General features: G+C 38.1%; 1 protein-coding gene across 2 annotated transcripts; it reads right to left on the reverse strand.

Annotated features, from left to right (window-relative positions):
- Positions 1 to 6: 6 nt before the first annotated feature.
- LOC129725160 (plexin domain-containing protein 2) lies at positions 7 to 21,594 on the reverse strand. Of its 2 annotated transcripts, none has more exons than XR_008728027.1 (8): positions 21,095 to 21,594; positions 6,379 to 6,953; positions 6,101 to 6,293; positions 5,380 to 5,589; positions 5,163 to 5,317; positions 5,033 to 5,105; positions 4,500 to 4,970; positions 7 to 3,712 (listed from the first exon to the last, which is right to left on the reverse strand). XR_008728027.1 is itself a non-coding variant. In XM_055680656.1 (8 exons), the coding sequence occupies exons 1-8, from the start codon at positions 21,177 to 21,179 to the stop codon at positions 3,644 to 3,646; spliced, it is 1,731 nt and encodes a 576-aa protein (XP_055536631.1). In that variant the 5' UTR covers positions 21,180 to 21,594; the 3' UTR covers positions 7 to 3,643. The 2 variants fall into 2 exon arrangements, 1 of the variants encoding a protein (XP_055536631.1); XM_055680656.1 differs by having other exon boundaries at positions 4,600 to 4,970.
- Positions 21,595 to 21,679: the final 85 nt, after the last annotated feature.

Below are 21,679 nucleotides of genomic sequence, written 5' to 3' on the forward strand. Positions count from 1 at the left end.
AACTGGTTTCTTCATGTTTTTCACTTTTTCTTCCAGTTTTATTTTCGTGTCATTAGCCAAAATTTATCTCTGTGGACACATCTAAAGACATTCATTATTTATCTAGTATATCTTTAAGCTTTTACGCAAACCATTTAAACATTTTTTATACCAAGGTTTTCTTTTGGAAACGCTTTTAGACTCGGATCGTTGATTTTGTTTACAGTTGTATATGGTAAAATGGGCAAGCCCAATCAACAATTTTTTTTAAAAACGTGTCTTATTTTCGACCAAAAAGTTTGCAGCGTTGGTTAGAATTTTTTGAAGAAATCAATTCCTTAAGATGCACGAGACAAGGTACACTAGAAAAACGGGATTCCAAACTCTAGTAATGAACGTTTCAATGTGTGCCAGCAAACAAAATTAACGATACGGTCTACACAATCGTTGTGCACAATTTGGAATCAAAAACGAAATGCTTTCGATGGAGAAAACGACGGAAAAACACTGTTTCCATTGCCATCGTTTCGTAAGGCACTGTAATGTATATAAAAAAGATTTAAGTGAACTAAACATATCGATCGTCTACTTTGTGCCTTTCCTCTCGTTTGGAAGGATGCCATGGTTGCAAGTTGTAGTAGAAAACTTTGCCAATTCGAATAAGTAAATCATGCGAGATTAGTTCGACGCACTTGTGCTGAATTAAGGGATTTATAGAAGATTCTACTGAGCTATGAAGAAGTGCCAGGTTAATGCCAAACTTTACTTTTTACAGCTAAAATGCGTACAATCCCTGCAAATTCTGCAATTTTAGAATCGATTATCCTGATGATTCAAAACTTACGCTTTAAAGCAGCTATATTAATGTTAATATCTGTACGCTAGCTTTTTAGCGTGCAGTCATTTTGGTTTTGCAGACAAGTGCTATGTGCTCCTCTAATTCTTGGAATCGATATTTTATTGCAAGCAACAATGGATTGTTTAATTTTCAAGGGATGATTTTCTTTTTTTCTCTCTGAGGGTGCCACCTTAAGCTAAGCGATCTATATTGCAGCTCTTGTTGAGTACTATGTTGCACATGTTACTACTACATACTATTTCGAGTGCCATGGTCTAGTAACAATTGCCTCGAAGGATGTTCCGATTCCGGTTTGGTGCGCTTGGTTTTTCGAACGTGGCAAAGGCATAAGTGAATGATTGATATTTGAAGACTTAGGACCATGTTACGTAAGACGAGTCGAAAGTCACTTTACTCGACTGACTGGAGTGACTGAAGACGAGTCGAGTTGCTCGACTTGTCAAGATCAAAAAGCAAAGCTTTGGTGCTACATTTCGATTCGAAACTCGACCTTCTGTTTATTATACACGGACTTCTCAACCTTTTTTGTCCGCGCAATATTTTCCAATTCAATTATACACACATGTTCACATGTTCTCACAGAGTGGGAGAGAGCAGTGGTAGATCATGTTGTGGTAGTCGAGTTCAAGGTTCAAATTTAACTATGGTTTGATTGCTGCTACTGATTTTTCTTTCGGGTACCCCCTGCAGGCTTTCGCGTACCCCAGGTTGACAACCGCTGGTGCACGGGACACAACTGCGAGGCTGAAGGCCCATGCACAATGGATACGTTTGCGTTGCGATAACGTTGATTTGACAGAAAATGTGTGTGCTAACTGTCAAATTGTCGCACACGCAGCCGCAACGTATCCATTGTGTGTGGACCTTAACGCTCTGACAGCGACAGTCTCTCCCGGGAGTCGATCTCAAATCGATACCATCTTGTTAAGATCAACAATTTTTCAGTCAAAATTAATGTCAAAATTGATCTACAAAGTGGTGAGTGTGAAGAATCTTTCAAACCCTTCGTTGCTAAACTTTTCATAGCTAATATTCATGTTACATAAAAAATTGGCATACGATTGGTATCATTTCAACAGAAAGGAGCAATATGTAAAAAGGGTAAAAAGGATGTTAGCTGAACGTTTGCTACTATTGACGACCGATAAATTATCTAATTCTTTTCGACTGCCACAGACATTTATTATTTACCTTGTGTTTCCTTATTCATATCACAACTATTCATTAGCAGCACAAGCAAATACTGTTTTCTGTCAGGATCTGGCAAACACTTCCGCTCAATTTTTACGGTTGCTTTAAATATTTAAGACCTAGTCAACATTTTTCGTAAACGACGATTTTTAAAACTGTCAACCTCTAACTTCTACAAGTCAAGAAAAATATCTAGAATGACATCATCTTATTTTCATCGCAGCAATCGCTGCGAATGTATCCTTTTTCGACTTCGCATGCGCCAAGTTGAAAAAAAACTCAGCCTGCTAATCTGTATGTGAAACTTCGTAAACCCCCTGAAGCAGCAATTCAACTCCTTTCTGTTTATATCAGAACAAAGAATATAGGTACATAAAAATGTTCACACTCCATATTGTCTTCAACTCATTTGGAATGACAGAGCACACTTTCGAAGAAATAACGCACCTTTAAAAGCTTGTTTTTTTTTCGAGGAAACTGTTACGTTACCACTATTTACCATAACTATATTTATCTTCATTTGCACATAGTCTTATCGTCTAGTGTAGAACAGTGTTGATATCGATTCTCCGTTTTTAGCTTTACCTTCGGTTCGATGAAACAAGTTCGGCAAAGAAAGTCGTTGTCTTTAATTAACAGGAAAATAAATATAAAAGTGTACGTTTGTGTTGTTCCTAGTGGCAAAGAATTATTTGTTCAGCGAACTGATGTAATTCGGAATCTGGTGATACGTTAGTGCCGAAACCGAGGCTTACATTTTTTTTTCAAACGTCTCTAGAAAGAACCGGTTATCACATCTTTTAGTTATGTTCGATTTTTCTTTTTTGTTTTCAACACAAGTGCGAAATACCTCTGTTTTCTGCGTTTCCTTGCGTGTACTTTATTCATAAGCTTTTTACCATACGTGCTAACAGGCGACAGTATACGATAGTTAAATACAGTAGAAAACTAGTTTGGTGGCTGTTAAGTAAGAACAGTAAACGTTAAAAATCATAAAACACATTTTCATCCATATAAAAACAGCAGAAATAGAACTAAATGAAAAAAAAAGAAAACATTTACAATTCTACCTTATCAATAAAACTGGACAGATTTTTTGCTAAATTAAGGGTGTAAATATCACTATAATTGTTAAAGGAAAAACTTTTTTTTTTCAAAAACGATAAAAAACGGAAAAAACTAATCTGTGATGTTTAAGGAAAACAGGTTCGGGCTCATCCCTGGACGTACCCCTCGATTCCACAAGCCGTCGCACGTTGCGTTACTCGAGGGGATTAAGTATGCTTTCTGAGTAGAATTAAAAAGAAACATAACAAAGAAGCTCGCGCTCACTATTGCACACAAATTTCTGTCTCTTTCACACTTTAACTATCTCGTACACACTTCTCGCTATTGATCTCCTTATCGTGGTGTTCAGTCGCCCAGTTCCGTTGTAAACGTATAGTCAGCAACCTCTAGTCCGCATGAGATGGAACCCGTTGGATCACCACCAGCCATGCCTTCGTCATTCAACTGGTACAGATAGCTCAACAGGCGTTCCTCCTCGTGACCAACCAGATGCAGCATTGGCCGATGGTACTCGGGGTGCTGGGGATGATGCTGAATGTGCTGCTCTCACATGTGAATCGTTGCGGCCGTATAGCGTGCTTCGCCTCGCCGCCAAGACCATTTGTTTGGACGGTACTGTAGTGTACATAATTTGGTTCAGAAAAGGTGCAAAAAATATATATATGTTTTATCAATGATTGAAGTTTTTGCATAATAAAACGAGCGTGAAGCCTACATGATGAGGTTGATTTTATGACAAAAACAGTATCGATTTATGGCAATACAATATATGTAAGCGAATTATCGATTTTTGCAGGATATCTTGCACATCCATTTTTGATTAACCCTTAAATGCGCAATGTTGTTTAAAAACAACATTGCGAATAACGTTTCAAATCAGTTTTTTTAAGAAATAAAAATCGTATTAACAGCCATCAAGGTTTTAATAAAGAAATCAAAGCCTAGATAACTGCTCCAATCTATTATATTTGTAGAAAAAATTAAAATACATTCATTTTGAAACATTATTCCCAATATTTTCTGAAACAACGCTGCGCATTTGAGGGTTAAATATATTTCCAGAAAAAGATGCGTCTATCGATATTGTTTCTAGCGCTAGAATGTATTTGTTAATTTTTGCATTACTGCAAAAGAGGTTTTGATTGTAGCTAAAAGCTACCAACTCACGAAAAATTCAAATAATCAAATTCAATCCAATCCAATTCAAAAGATATGGTTCTCGAAATTCAATTTGTTTTTGTTTTATGATTTTTTTTTTTTGACTCTGTCTGTCATTGCTCGACCATAACACGAGAAATCTCACTCGCGTTTACTCAAGAGATGCACTGTCAAACATGAGGTATGAAGGATGATTGGAATTAAAAGCATGATCAACACACGATCACAAGAGTAACTCTGATACCTTTTGCATCTTTGATTCAAAGCCGCGTCGCGTAGAAGAAATGGAACGTTTCGTTAGGATTCAGGAAACACTAGGGAAGGCTCGACATTTCAATACTCACTCTGATAAGCAACTGGCCGCTCTTGGTGTGGGGATTCCGGTACGCATACAGCACCCAGCATCCGCAGCCCAGCAAAATGCCCAAGATGACCATCATCGACACTAGCAAGCTGCTGCTGGATGAAGATTCTTGCTCCATGGCAGCGTGGAAGGCAGGAACTTTGTTCACACTGTCGTCTCCACTGCTGCCAGAGCCTGCAGGTCCCGTTTTGCTATTTACGTTCTTTGATAACTGAATTTCAGTTTCATGTCGGTAAGTACCATTTGCTTCATTGCCTTCGGTACTAATTTCGACCGGTTCGCCATAGTTATTACCTTTCTGGCCAAGTGCGGGACACACTGAGATATCCATTATCTGGGTCTTGTCACAGCCTAAAATAAAATAGACAGATTAAAACTTAACAATCCGGATGATATTCCACGACAATTTATGCCTTTTTGAATCCAATCTTGCCGTTTGCGGTCAACACCGGTGGAACATCGGTTTAAGGTAGGGCACCATATGCACTGTTGGGGAACCATAATCAATAATTGATACACTTCTGATGGTGAATAATTACGAACCTTAAACTCAGCTCCTTCGTGGGTCATACAAGATTGGCAATCCTTGAAGCTAAAACAGGTAGGCTGGGCGAACAGTGTTATCAACGTATTGTTCTGTACTTTCGAACGACCGAAGTTAACCCTATGATACTCGTAGATGGTTTTTTGCTTTGTGCCTAATTCAAATAAAACAGCACTCAATTATACTCATAATTTCAGCAAGTCAGCGGAAACTTACGGAAAATAGTTTTATCGATAATGTAGGCATCCGACAGGCCCACCTTGACCGGATGTTTATCGTCATAGATTTGCTGGATGTCAATCGGGATAATTTGATAGGCGAACACGATGTCCCCGGATTTGTTAAGGGTGGCACTGAACGTGAACGAGCCATTTTCCGGTCTGTCCTGAAGGGAGACGTTTTCCCAAACCACTGTGAAGGTTTCGCCTGGAATTTCAAAACAAAAATCGGCCAATTTAATTTATCTTCTATAATAGTTGAGGAATGAATAGTTCAGTATGACTATCTCCCCATCCCTGTGGGAAAACAACAAATTCTAGATCTTATTCTCATTGAACGACTGATTTTAAAAGAATCACAAGGTTTCTGTGAAAAATCATTGTTTGATTTCCTATTAAGTTCACTGTCACCTCATCTAGAGGGGACCTTCTAAGTAGATGAGGTGGCTGTGAACTTCATAGGAAATCAAACTAATTTTCCAGACACCAAGGAGAACACGACAGTTTCTTATTGTTAGCGTTTTGTCAAAACAATCCATAAGTTAATTGTCTCCTGGATTTAATCTGTGATTACCTTTAAGCTCACATTACTTGATAAATTTATCCTCAAGGGTCAAGATACATCAACTTTTTGACGAACTGCCAACGTTTGTGCAAAATATCAGCAGTTTTAGAAGAATATGCTATCTTTTACACTTAGCAACTAGCAGTAAACTCACCATCATCGCGGAACTTGACAAAGGAATTATTCGATAAACTTGTGTCGAAGTTAGCCATCAGTGGAGCGATGTACTGCGTCGATGCAAGCCACGAGTGGACATAATCGCCGGTGTACAGGAATCCTCCGGTAGCGATTGTAATGTTTCGAATTGGGTACCCGTAGTAAGGAAAATCAAACGAAAGTAAAACGGTCTATAAAAAATGAAATAAAAAAAATTTAGTACGTCTCACAAATGATAATTGAAGAGATAATTCAACTAAAACAAATGACACTTACTGTTGCTCTCCTGTGCGAGTTGGAAAGTAAACTGCTAACGTTCATATTGTCCAATCGCTTCCAGTATGCCTCACTGGCGCTCTTATCGGTCGTCCAGACGCTGTTGTAGTACGTGTGATAATCTTCCTGCTGGTAGATGATATTGTGATTCTGTAGTGTGGTATTGAGATCCGCTTCGCTTCGCTCCACAGTATCGATATTGATGGCGTCGCTTAGTGGGTCGACGGTTGTTGTACTTCCATCTCCCACTCGGGCCACGCCAAGTCCCCCCCGAGCTTCAACGGACACATTAATTACACTACCGCCAGAGGGTGTCGACACAGTGGTTGGTTCCGCACCTGGTTTAATGGACACTATAGAGTAGTCTTTGCGCTGACCTGTCCCATTGTATCCAAGCAACTGATCGGTGTAGACGGTAGTGCTGTTCATGGCCGGCGCTTTTTTGCCGGTAAGATTCTCATTTAGCAGTTTCTGCTTTGCGACGCTCGTTTTGTCCTCGCTGACTGAAGGTTTGTGTGCAAATATCTTCACCGTATCTGTTGTTTGGGATTCACCAGAGGACTTTTTCGGAGGATCTGCAGGGAGATGAAAAGAATGAATAAAATTATACAGATAATAGTGCGAAGCTTTCAACTTTTCTGTTAGCTGGAAACCAGTGCCTTATCTTCTAGGCACAATTGGAATGTGCAATGAAGCTTTAAATCAGCAATTAATTTAATTAATGAGTGTCGGCGCCAGCAAAGGGTCATGCGGTCAATCAGCTGCGCAGCCGTCGTCGTTTGGTCACATCGGTAAGCTATGTCTGTAATTTGTCAGTTTCGCGGCACTACCATCCTACTCATCATTACACACGCAACCGATCGTGTGTATGGAACAGAATATGATTGTGATGGGCCTGTACAATAGCACTTACTCTACATGGATCGATTACGCTGGAAGGAGAGACGAAAAGTCTGAACGTACCCAGACCAATCTTTGTCAAGGTTAGTAATATTATTGTACGATGAACATCTCAGGAAAGGTTGAACACCGTGACAAGCTTATGACAACTACCTAAACGTAAAAATAGCAGCAATTAAACTCAAATGAGAAATATACTAGGGGTCTTCACATCAAGCTCGTATACGAATACCCAGCCGTAAACTGTGTATCTTCCATTACTCGTCAATGGAGGTGAGTATTTTTACGGCTGGGTATTTGTTTACGAGCTCGACATGAATACCCATACTGTAAGTTAACATTAAAGGTTAAGGTGATGCCTTTTTGGAGCAACAAATGACCGATTCGAGTTTTCAAGTGTAAAAGACTCGGAAATGGTTGATGTGTCACTAACCACAACACTGCTTCCTATCTATTGCCGTGATGAGGCAAGTAGTGTTTTGACAGGTAACCCAGGTAACGCATTAACTATTCCCGAGTCTTGTGTACTTCAAAATTCGAAGGCGGTCATTTGTAGCTTCGACAATCAAATTTTATTCTTATTTTAGTATTCAAAAGAACACGAAACATTGTGAGAGCGTTGTTGTTGAATTCCAAAATTTCGTACATCATAGCAGAGCCAAAGGGGGCGTACAATCAATCACACTTTATCTATATTGAAAAAGTATTCACGAGCGTCGTTATTGATAACACTAGAAGGCAATTAGCTTGCTGCCAGCAATTATTGATTTCATTCTCAGCACCACTGAAGCTAAAGTTCATCTGGCCATAACGTCATACTGCGTACATTAAGCATTACTAGTGGGACTGACCCTCATGGCGGTTACACAAACAAAGTGCAGAGAGAACTTTGCATACCGGAGACACCGCTACACAAACATTTGGAAGTTTTGAAAGAAACCTTATGTTCTGCAAGAAATGTTATCTCTATCGGACATCAAAAAAACCGCTCTAACTTTACTATCACAGAAGACATCGTAGCAAGGTGAGAGCTAGGCATATGATTGCTGTCAGTTTACGGGCAAGGTATGATGTATTGTGTGCGCCGCTTCAAAGTGTTCATTGATTGTGTTGAACTCAATTAAGTCTATATTCGCACGGTTCTTTTTTGAAGGTCGATAAATTTCTCAATACAATGAACTGCAACATTCTATGTTAAAATATCGCAGCGACTGCCGGGGTTATTTGGTTCAAATTATTATCTTTTGAACGTAGTGAATGTAGGTATACTTTACGAAGACTATTTTTCTAAACAGTTTCACCTTTTCACTGTCCCCTGTTTCATAGAATATTGATCTGGTCGGATGGTTCATTTGAAAGTTTTAAATAACAATGAAGGAATATTTACTTAATAATGTTCTATTAAAAGTTCTTTATTGAAATGATTTTCATTTAAATATTTAATATTTGCAAGGTATCTAAAAATAGGGATCAGAATGCTGTCAAAATACTTTAGGTATAAAACAACATTTTTGTTTTATAACCCTCATTCCACCATGCTCATATTTTAATCAAATGCATTCTTTTATTCTTTACACAGCGTCACGATCCTTTATTTCCAAGCGTTTCTCACATCTCATGACGCTGCTGTGTTTACATTATAGCTCTTCATGCCTCGGCGGATCTAAACAAGCAGTGAAATTCATGGCATGCTGCTTAAATTTAAATTCAATTTCGCACACGTTTCGCAAAACTGTTTGGACATCAAACGATCTGCTGGTTAAGGTTTGCATTTGCGCTGCTTAAATATGATTAATGCACGGGTTCTGATGCAAGCACTGACAACTACCTTCTCAACTTTTCCAATCGCGATTGAAGTTATCGTGCTAATTCATTTCTGCTATCATACACCAATTGACCTTGGCCTTCGCGTGGGTCGTTTTAAAATGTTGAGTTAGGTTTGATTCGGTCATGTGTTTTGGTTTTTTTTTTTTTTCGAGCATTAGATAAAAGATTCGCGCTGTGAAATGTTTAATCGATATAGTTGATAGTGGTAATCGATGTGAGAATGGAAAAGTATATATTATTGTTGAGATTGTAATGCAAACGGAAAAAGTGTGCTGTAATTTGCAGCCTCAACTATGAACATTTTTCCGGAACAAACAGCTATATCGAAATCAGAAAAAGCGTCTCTCACCAACAGCTGTAAAAGACTGGCCCATAACCCAGTTAAGCCCATAGCAACCATGGTTCTCTATTTTGCACACTGCAACCAAAACAAAACCACGGTCACTACACTACTGAATCAACGCGGCGTACGAATCCGCCAGCGATTTTTTCTTAGCTTGCTCTTTTCTTTATATTTCTCCACTCCTCAGCAACGCCAACGGGACGAGTGATAAAGCGACGGCGGAAGCCTATTACATCATATTTTTTGTGTAACACACTTTTTATAGTCCGTTGTTGTGAGCCCAACTGCTCTCCATCTGTCGAACTGCTTGTTTAAGCTGTAGTGAAGAGCCTTCAGTGGCGTCCTATACAGCACACCTCGCTAAGCCCAGATCTACCATATCCATGAACAGCGAGATCTACAAAGGCATTTGCTGCGCAAAGTCGGAGAGATTGCAAGATTTACAATCTAACAGTGACATTCGTATTCAGTCACTCTTTTGTGTGGCTGACGGGGGCGATATTGTTGGGCGTTGAAACGATCCATTGAGCAATTCTTATCTGCAACCACCAAGAGACGCTGCTGCTGCTTTTTATCGCTTTTCGCTTTCACCAGCTTTGCACAACAGCTTAACCCGCTTTATATGTACGTAGACATCGGTTATGTGTGAGGAGTAGAGTTTGTTGAAGAATAAAATGTTTTAATTGTCACGGTTGATTGCATTCCGACAAATCCCTTAGAGGGTTGAAAGTATTTAATGTAATCGTTTTGTACTAAGGTACAGGTAACCATAGAGACTGGAAACGGCCGACCACACAACTTTGACGTTTCCGAATTCAGTATTTGCTTTGTTTTGTTCGAAAACAAACAGCTAGTCTTAAAAATGCTGGTCAAAAACGTTAACTGTGAAGGTGTGTTTATCAAAAAAAAAAAGAAAAAAAAAAAAAAAAAAAAAAAAAAAATATATATATATATATATATATATATATATATATATATATATATATATATATATATATATATATATATATATATATATATATATATATATATATATATATATATATATATATATATATATATATATATATATATATATATATATTTATATATATCGGTCGCAAAATAAAAAATGCGAGTTCTTAATGAGAGTACCAGTTTAACTGTTACTTGAAAATCAAATGTTAACCAGACTATTTTATCGAAAAACGGGAAAGATGAGGAACGAAAGCTTTCAATGGTTCAACGGTTTTTGACTTACAAAAATAAATATTTTATATTCAACAGTGAATGATTTTTATCTTGGAATTAACTCTGTTTAAAATAAAAAGTGAGTTTAAATTTAAATAATCTTTAACGGTGTTAGCAGGGTGTCACCGTGAAAGTGATACATTTATACCTCGATATAAGGCAACTTTATTTTTATTTTCGTTACGTTATATCGAGTTACGTTATATCGAAGCAGAAATTTTTTTTTTAAATTTATGGCAAGAATGTTAATGGTTACTCAAAGATGCGCAAAAACCTATTTTCCATAACCTATCAGTATTTTTAAACCTTTCTTATGCCCATCTAGAAATATTTTCAGAAGCAAATTTTTTTTTTCAATTGATATAAGAGGTTACTCAAAGATGCGTGAAAACCAATTTCCCATCACCTATCAGTATTTTTAAACCATTCTTATTCCCATTTAGGACAATTTTCAACAAGCAAAAATTTTTTTTTTAATTGATGCAAAACTGCTGATGGTTGCTCAAAGATGCGCGAAAACCCATTTTCCATTACCTGTCAGTATTTTTAAACCTTTCTCCTGCCCATTTAGAGAAAATTTCAACAAGCAAAAAAAAATTTTTTTTCAATTGATGGAAGACTGTGAATTGTTACTGAAAGATGCGTGAGAAACTATTTCCCATCACCTATTAGTATTTATAAACCTTTCTTATCACCATTTAGGACAATTTTCGCATTGGTTTCAAAACTTACTACAAATATTTTTTTGAAGCAATTTATACCCCAAAAACAGTTGCTGTATCATTTATTTTCAATTTCAAGACATCTTAAAAAGTTACGTTATATCGAGGTAAAAGTTACGTTATATCGAGTTACGTTATATCGAGGTTGCTTTATATCGAGGTTGCCTTATATCGAGGTATGACTGTACACACATTCGAGTGCCTTTTTCCGCATTGGGAGACCTACCCTGTTAATCAGCTGTGTTTGTTTTGAGTGCGACATATGTTCATAGTTCACTTGTAAGTGATGTGTTTCATTTTTCTCGGAGAAAAATTGCAATGGATTCAAAAAGAGAACAAATCAAGAATTTTTTATCTTGCAGAAATGAGCAACATACAGATCAGAGGGAATCTGTTACACGCACTGACGAAACTACCTATGCATCAATCATAGTAACCCATGAGTCAGCAAAAAAAAATTAACAGCTTTATCAGTTGAACTCTAACCGTGATGGCGAAAACAGTAAAGATATTCCGTTCAGAAGTGTGCGCGTTTAAAGAAAGGCACCACGTCGCGTCGAAAACGGGCATCGTGCGCCAGCTCGTGAACACCGGATAGGGTAAACAGGTATAATACGCCCCCCCCCCCCCTTAGGGGGGTTTCTTGAAACATCGTCAATATTGTAGCTATGTTTATCACAAACAACAAATCTTTCATGCAGTTGGATACACTATTTAGTTGGTAATGCACTGCTGTTATTTTGTTTTGTAATTACTGTTACGCAAAAACGCCATAATTTTATTAGAAATATGACTAAATTGCAAGCTTTCCAATCTACCGGGGCAAAACGCCCCAGATGCAGTATAATATGCCCCATGCAGTAGCTTCATATGCCAGCTCAGCATGCGAAGTGAAACAGCGCTTGAAGTCTCAGAAGCAAACGCAAGAGCAATGAACAAATCAGCCGGGCTAGCGGTGGGGCATATCACCCGGGAGCTGTAGTGTAGCAGAAAGCATTGAATACTTAAGCAAATTATACAATTTTTATCGTTTCTTCACTAGACACAGCTGCTTAGAGGTTCATTTGAGATATATAAGTACAAAAACCAGGTAATAAACTTTATACATTAGTAAAAAACGTTACGGAAACGCTGCAAGAAATCTGATCTGAAGCAGCTCAAATCAAAATTGATTTTTGTTTATTTTTTGATGCTAGAGACAATTATCAAACTTGCACAGAAGGTTAGTCCTATGACCCGCTACGGATTCCCAACAGTCTCATGTCTTATTTTTTGTGTATTTCCGAAGAAATGAACTGGGGCGTTATGCCCCGGGGGTGGGGGGGGGGTGTTTTATACATATTTACCCTACGCCCGTTCTTGCATCTACAACTTCTAGGCACTACTGGGCAACAATCAGAGCATCGAAAGAAAGCTTGGGTTCGGACGGCCGACGACCCCGAGCGACAAGAAGCTCCAAAGGATGCTGAAGAGAAAGATCGATAGAAAAGTGACTACGTCGCTGTGTGTGCTTGGCCGAGAGGTCATACAATGAAAAAGTACCTGGCGAATATGAAAATCAATGTTAGGAAGCGGCAGTCCCGTCCACTGGTTTCGGAGCTGCAGGCAATGACGCGGCGGCAAGGACTGGTAGGGCACTTCGTAGTTTACTTCCCCCACGAAGGAAGTAAGCAACGAGCTGAAGTTCATTTCACACATCAAGTTCCCCAAGAAGGTGCTGCTGTGGCTGACAATCAGCGAGAAGAGGATGTTAAAGCCGCTCTTCTTTCGCTCCGGACTAGCCGTGAATGGGGAAATTTATAGTACGCATTGAATGCCGAAAGTTGCGTCGTTTATCAAGAATACCAATACATGCCGAAGACGCGGTGTTTTGGTCGGATCTGGCGTCGGCCCATTACTCGAAGTGATTATTGGAGGAGACGGAGCAGCTGAATATCGATGTTATGCCAAAGTTGGCGAACCCGCCCAACGTGCCCAAGTTACGTCCCATCGAGGATTTATGGGCAAACCTGAAGCGTAAGATCTACTCCAACAATTTTATCGCGAAAACTGAAGAATTGATAAATAAAACGAAGAAACAACTCAAAAACATGCCCACACGCATGTTTTCGTCCGCCATGGCGAATGTTCCGGTTAACTGTCGGAAAGCAGCTTGCAAGAGCGTAGAATTTTTTAGCGTAGAGCGTAGTAAGCTAACATGGAAAATTTATCAAGCTCAATTATCGGTCTTAGTTAGTTTTTGCCACCATCCGGAAAAGGCTATTTTTTATCGCACACGTTAAAGGACCATCAAACGATTGGAGGAAACTGGCACAGTTGTCCCCAAACAAAAACCGAGTGAAAACGGAGTGTACGGACTGCAATGGTGATCAAAGCGATCGGCAAGAAAAATGGCTCGTGAAATGAACATGAGTCATAACACTTTGCATAAAATATACAAGAATGATCTTTGATAGGAATTTTCAAGAACCAAAAGATTCACGGATAATCTCGCAGAAATATTGCTGACAGGGTTGCCAAATCTTGATTACTACTGAAGACGCACGCTACTTACAACATGTTTTGAGATGAAAAATGGTTTACGTTGGAGGCTGTTTAGAATAAGCAGAATAATAAGAGGAGTGAAACGGTACCAGAATACTCCTGCGATAGTTTAGGGAACAATATTCTACAGAGGAAAGTTGCCATTGCTTTTCATCAACAGGGGTGTGAAAATTTTAAAAAGGGTGCTATTTAGAACACGCCATTCAAGACCATTTGCAGCCTTATGCCAAAGTGATTTAACTGTAGTTTTACTACTCGACCATTATAATAATAGTAGTAGGGTGGTATCCAAGACACGACCGCATAGTTGACGTAGGACTACAATAGTTTTATATTTCCCTTTGAGACTCTGTTTGATTTAAGCTCGTTTTACTTTCGGCACGATTATGTCTAATCACATTTCTTAGTTTTCTTGATTATTTCAACCAATTTAAGCTCAACATCCTCCAAAAGAAGGTTATTTTGGTTCTTTATGTTGCCGAAACGGATGACCGGAATCGGCGAACGGTTCCTGGAATCGAAAAGGGGTCTGTATTTTGATTATTTATTTGCAGCACTCTATTTTAGAAGAAAAAATATTCTCTTTAACATTGATGAATACCTTTCATTCTAATACAGTCAATTTTCTTCAATACGCGAAAAGGCAAGCTACTATACAGACCTAAATTGAGTACGATTTAGTAGAAATTAAGCAATATTTATTTGTCTTATGAACGATGGCTCACTCTCACCAAGCGGAAAGATGTCACAAAATAAAATTTTCCTGTAGTTACAAGGTCGTAGAAAAAATAACGAAAAAGAATTACAGTTTTTAAACAAAAACGTATATTCACAGAAAATTTAAAATGGGCATGAGAAAAACAGAGTGTAGAGCTCAAAAATATACAACGCATTTTATCTGTACAATGAACCTGATTTATATATTATGCAGTCAGTTGAAAATTGGAGTTGTCGACTAGCGACATTCGATTTTACTCTCATACCGTACATTATACTTAACGTCGGAAGTAGTGCGTTGTATAGCGCATCTGATTTGCTATACAGCGCATTACTTCCGACGTTAGGTATAATGTACGGTATGAGAGAAAAATCAAATGTCGCTAGTCGACAACTCCAATTTTCAACTTAATGCATAATACCTTGCTACCGGCCTCTACCGATATGTACAGAATTTTGTTGTCCCCGGTGGCGTAGCGTATTTTGCGGTACCCGAATAATCATATTAACTTCTGATATTTGCAACTCTATGAAACAAGAAGCAGAAGAAGACAATTCAAATGGTAATTCGATTGTGTTCCAGATCGCAAAACGATACCTACGCGTTAAGCATGGTACGCAGTTGAAAGGAAAAGAGGTTCACGAAATTTTGCCCTTTTTACCAAACGGAATTTTGACAGCTGAGAATGCTTCACAGTAACGATATCTGACGTCAGTGAGCGCATGATTTTTGCTTTTTTTCTATAACACGAACACACTTGTTTACCGCGATCTGGTGTGAGAGCAAGGATGCCAGGTAATTTTTTCAAAAGCCTTCACGGTCCGCGAAAAAAATGTCTTCCTACCTTTCCGGAAAATCGAAAACTGTCGAGCAAAAAAAAAAAACACTAATGCACTAATGCAAAATTCGGGTCGTTCACATATTTTTCTATGTCTTCACATGTTTTCTCCAATGTCTTCACGTTGTCGTCACAATAACTAATGTCTTCATCGTAGACTCAAAATATTTTTCACGTTATTGTTACGTGAAAGTTCCTATAATTGTTCATTTTCTGTTATTTTGCATGACTTATGTGACATGCATACCATGGTTAATCACGTACCATCTACGTGAAGTTGACAACGTCAAACAGGATGTATCGCGTGAATTCTCTGTGCGAAACGAACCAGAAATCAAAATGGCGAAGCTGTTGTCTGATTCTGAACATAAAACAGAATTTCTGGATGGCTTGCAAATAAGTAAATTTTCTAAAAATCATAATTAACTCGAGACTTGAGCTTACAGGTTTCACACAGCTTCAGTTCAAAGGAGGAAGAGTTACCTGAACAAAAACAGCTGCAGTGGACAGTAACAATCCCCGGGAATGTCGTAATATTTATCAGTTACGATTTACGAATTGACGAATTTGCATACCTGTATGATATCTGATAGCAATCACGTTTTACGAAATGTACAATTTTCATTTATTTCTCTAATTTTTATGAGCAAGGAAACGGGTTTTTAAAGTTATCAAAATATGCTGCATAATAAATCACTAAGGTATGCAAATTCGTCGTTTACCAGTAGATGAATTCTACGTGAAACTCACATGAAATGTATGCATTTACTGAATGAGTTTCAAAGGATAATTCATCTCACCAGGCCATGATGAACTCAAATGACAATCACGTAGAATCTACTAGAATGTCTTGCAATCTGGCATCGCTGGGTGTGAGACGACCAACCAACTGCCTGACACTTTCAGTACCTGAATAATGTCAGTGGTCATTATTCCGTGCAAGAACAAGTGACATTTTGCTTCACAGCAGTGTTCACAGCAAGTGAACTTTGTTTTCCCTTTCGGTTTATGATTTCTTTTTAGCTGCGTACTAGCTACCAGAAGAAATTTCATTGCCTGATTCAGTGCCTGAATTTTACATGGGATTGGAATAGGAAAATGAATTCCTTTTTGAACTGCATACTGCGCTTTAATCCAACACGCCCCACTGTTCGTCAACAGCGGCAATGTAGTCACTTGGCTTGGCTGCACACAAATGAATATTGAGTTCTACTGCACTGATAGACGACGAGTGACCAGCGCTCTATTCATACATTGCTCGGAGCAGTACTGTTGCCTGTGCCAGCATTTTTTCCTTCAAGACATCGGTCTCAATAACATTCTAACAGCAGAACGTAAAACTGTCCAGGCGTGCTCGCATGTGATTGGTACATTGTTCCTGAAAATTCGACCTTGAAACTTCTATGAAATTCTCACTCTTTAACAATGAAATGATAATGATAACTGTCCATCATTTTATCAATCCAACGACATATTGATTATTGTAATCCATCATGTGGTTACATCAGTACAGTCAGATTTTTTTTTACGCGGGGGATACGTATCTCGTAAAAAACCGCGTAAAAAACCGCGTTGATTTAAAAATCCGCGTAAAAGAAACCGCGCTAATTCAAAAATCCGCGTAAAAAAACCGCGTTGATTCAAAAATCCGCGTAAAAAAACCACGTTTTTAAAAAATCCGCGTAAAGTAGTCCAGCAAGAAGGGCTTTAGAGAAAACCCGAGACGCTCTAGAACCAGTATTTAAAATTATCCTCTTTGACGTTCATTCCGGATCTTTCGGTGGGCGGAGAGTACTTTTTGGACTAAGTCTTTCACTAGATAAACACATAAACGTTTCTGGTTCCAAACCCACGTTAATTCGGAAATTCGCGATTTTTTTTTTTGAATTAGCGCGATATCGCGTAAAAAAACCGCGTTAATTCAAAAATCCGCGTAAAAAACCGTGTTAATTCAAAAATCCGCGTAAAAAAACCTCGTAAAAAAATCGGCGTATAAAAAACCGCGTAAAAAAACCTGACTGTATTACCGTTTGAAATCTTTCATTCCAACGTTACACCTTGGTTTTAGTTTCCGCAGAATGTATCTCGATATAGTACGGTTAGACGTAGTCCTACGTAAAAAAAGAACCCGAGTTAAAATATTCATCTGTTTTAAATATATGGCATAAACAAAGTGTATCACTTTTACGGTGACACCCTGTAGAATAATCCAGTTGTCGAAAAGCAAAATTTACCGTTTGAAAAAAGTTAAACACCATTTGACAGTAGTTAAATAAAAAAAAATTAGTAAAATTATTTGTCAGAGCTTTCGTAAACAGTAAACTTAAAGGTTGAATGAGGCAGCATTTGAAAAACATTTTAAATTTTAGGATTATGAAAGCAAAACACGAGAATTTTCAAACAGGAAAAAAATTAAAACATCATCATTTTGAAATTCTTAACATAAGTGAATGTTTATGTACTTAGTAATAGAATATGAGTCTCATAAATTTACATTTTTCTTAGAATCCCCGTGAAAAATTTCCAAATTGAATGTTTATTTATACATTTCAGTTTTTTCTTCTTTTTTTTTAAAATTTTAAGTAGTTTCCGATAAACTGATTACAAGTTGCGCATGGAAACTATCAAAATAATCTTCATATTCACTATGGGTACAAAATTTCAATGGTAAACATAAAATATTGGCAACTATGGACACTATATATTGTCTATAGTGGATACCGGGTAATAATGTTCATAAAACAAGGTGTCAGTGACTTCACGAAGAAGCTTTAACGTGAATAATTCGACGCCCTCATGTTTATTCACGTTGTTTGGGTAGACTTACTGTGTTCACGTGTCGTCCAGTCCTCCACTATGCTATATATTTATTTATACATGTATAATTTACTGAAACTCCATTCGTCTTGGCTCATTGTCTGCGTTGGTATAGTTACAGAGCGTCAATCTTTTGTTTACTCCTTCGTCTGGGAGGCAGCAGATGATGTATTATTAGCTCAGATAGCCGACAACCAACCTCCCTCTCATTAATTCCTCCCACGTCGTGCTAAGCTCTGAATAATTTTCTAATACACATATGTGCATTTCGAGTCAAGGCTCTTCTAATAGCTTTATTGGCTTTTACTTTCTTCCTCAAAATTTGCACGCCGCCTCACGCGAATCATATCTGTTGCGTTATTATAAATAATTTAGCCTCGTCGAAACATTTGATTGTTACTTTCGCGGTGCGTTTTTTTTTTTGCTTTTTGTTTGACAATATCGTCTTTGTTTACTGTGTGAAGTTGGAGTTCGATCTGTCGATCTATTTGATCGTAATCAAAGAAAAAATCATCGTCAGGTCAGGCTGCGTCATACACATGGGCTTGTGTGAAACTCAATGAAAGACTATACACTTCATCAAATGCAGCAAAATATTATGAAGTGCTTTTGCACTGGATTGTGTTTCATTTCATTCGCTCAATTAACCCTCGAGATCTGAGCTATAAGATGTGCGAACGGTTGTTTTCTTGCTGTACTCATCCGTACGCGTCGAGGAAATAGGAATGAATGCAAGACATTAGACTCTGCAATGTACATATTTACATATATGGGACTTCGATTGTTATAGAGAAATATGCATAGCGAAGTCATTGGAAATTTGCTGCGACGAATTTGGTTCATATTTGAAGTTAGAAAAGGCTTCAAAACTAATCAATCAATCTGTGTTCATCAATCAGAGACTCATCTGAAGCACATATTTGTATGTGAAGACAGTTCGATGAATAGGACCACAAAAGCTACAAGAATATGTTTTAAACCCTTAACTGGTTTACTCGAGGTTTTACGGAATAAATCGAAATAAATATATACTAGACATAACATTCATAGAAACCGATTTGAAAGCGATATAAGAACCTTAAATTTTGTAACAAAAGAAAAAAGAGGGGTTAGCTTGCATGTGACTTCACATTTCAACTCAAAAAAAAAAAAAAAAAAAAAAAAAAAACCACGGAACAAATAAAAAGGTAACGTAATTCAGAAGGGGCAGGCTGCGACAGTTTGTAACAAGGGAGGATCAAGTTTTTCCAAAAAAAAATTCAACAATTTTTTATTTATTTTACATTTTTCCGATTTTTTTTTCCTTGAAACTATAGATTTTTTAACAGATAAAGCAAAGCAAAGCCTTGGTACTACATTCCGATTCGGAACTTGACCTTCTGTTTATTTATACACAGACTTCGCAGCCGACTGTTTAGTGTACAGGACAATTGCGGGGCTAGCGCTACGATCCTAATTGACACTAACAGTCTCTCCCGAGTCGAGACTCGAACCTACGACGACTGGCTTGTTAGGCCAGCATCGTACCTCGAGACCATCTGGGAGAGTTTATTTTTTTACAGATAGTCCATCCAATATTTTTGAATTTGTCTATACGATTTTTATTTTTTTTTTTCTCAAAAAATTTTGAAATTTGAGAAATTTAAGGTTCTCAAGATTTCTAGCTTGTAAAGTTTCATATATCACCGATGTCACCAAACTCGCAAAGTTTCACTGAGATCTAAGCGAGTTTTATCAATACCGTATACGAGTTTGCGTGAAATCCCTCTATACAGAAATTAAAAAAAATACGTTCAAATGTTTCATGTTATTTGTTTTGAAATAGTATTCAGAGCGTGTCAGAAATGCGATTTTGCGACATATTGGTTCAACATCTAAAATTCTCTCATTGTACCGTTAGTTTCGTATTTGACCGTACAAAATGGACCCCCGTAAACTAAGACGTAGAGTGAAACTGTTTTAGAATTGATGGTGTCTCTACAATTGATCAAAAAGAAAAGACAGTTATTATTCTTTGATTTCGATAGCACAGATAAACTTTTTTATTACACATCCTGTTATAATTTTCATTAAGACACCCTATTTTAGTCAAACAAAGTTCTTCATGGATGACCGCTACTCATCTCAGGGTTTTGTGTTCACTTGGAGATATAACTATGTAAATCTGTCCATGGTATGCAGGTTAGTTTGCTATGGATTTATGGGGAGCCATCAGAAGGCAGGAAAACAACCGTATCAGAGAGACCGCAAAAGCCGGTCTGCTGCAACGTGAAGACGATAAATACATATCGTCGCAATATCGACCATACATGTTTTACGTACGATTTACCGACAGTAGGCAAAAACGCTCCACAGGCTGTCGAACTATTCTGATGATTGTCTCTCAAATAAAGTGTATTGGTATGTCTGGTTTGACACTGTGTGTGCATGCTGTGCACGAATCGCAGTAACCGTTTCGACCACGCACCTACACGTCTGTACGGATGGATTGGGCTCTCGTTGATTCGCCATCTCATTCTATCTTTCTTGAAACGCGATATTTATCTGTTCGTTTTCTTGCTTTCTGCGAACCACAATAACAACACCATCAAGAAATTAGTTGAAAGAAAACGAAGAAAATCTTCTCTTTTCTTATATTTTAAGAACATTTCACCACGCAAAAAGCAAAGTCGTGGATAAAATGAAGAGAACGAAGAGTAAGAAAAACTGCACTTGCACTGGTTTCCATTTCCTGTATAGCTTCGCCACGAAGCGCCGTCCCGCTTCGGAGAACTCACCTTCCGCATAGTTCACACGACAATCGGACAGCAAAATCAGCAGAAAAAGTGCACTTTTCAGCGTAGCACCACTTACATTCGCCATTATTTTCAATCACTTCACCCGGACTGGGAAAGCAGGCACACAAACTTTTTCACTTGCTATATCCACACTCAATTGCACTTCAGATCTGGTACCCTTCTTGTTCAGCTTCCACACCATACAGCACAAAATAAATTCCGAGTGGCGAACTGATGTATTCTGGATTAATTCCGACTTTGGCTGTTTCAGCGAATCCAGAAGGCATAAAAAAGACCATGCGGGGAGAGACAACAGCAGCAGGTTCCGATGAGACCACAACTTCGCACAACGTAAAACCTTTCCAACAATGTTACTAATCCACTCGTACACTCTCGCGACTACTAACTGAACTGAATTCGGTTCGTGGACACTGTCGAAAGCAGTTCTCTCATCTTCGCCAATTAAACATCACTTCGTCGCCATTTCCCGCAGATAGGTGTTTGTGCAATCAGGGCCGGATAACGATACGAACTGTCATTCGCGAACATTGTAACCCAACCCGAATACGTTATCCGTTACTATGC

Source organism: Wyeomyia smithii, chromosome 2 (genome assembly GCF_029784165.1).
Source record: "Wyeomyia smithii strain HCP4-BCI-WySm-NY-G18 chromosome 2, ASM2978416v1, whole genome shotgun sequence".
In the NCBI taxonomy this organism is placed as follows: Eukaryota; Metazoa; Arthropoda; class Insecta; order Diptera; family Culicidae; genus Wyeomyia; species Wyeomyia smithii.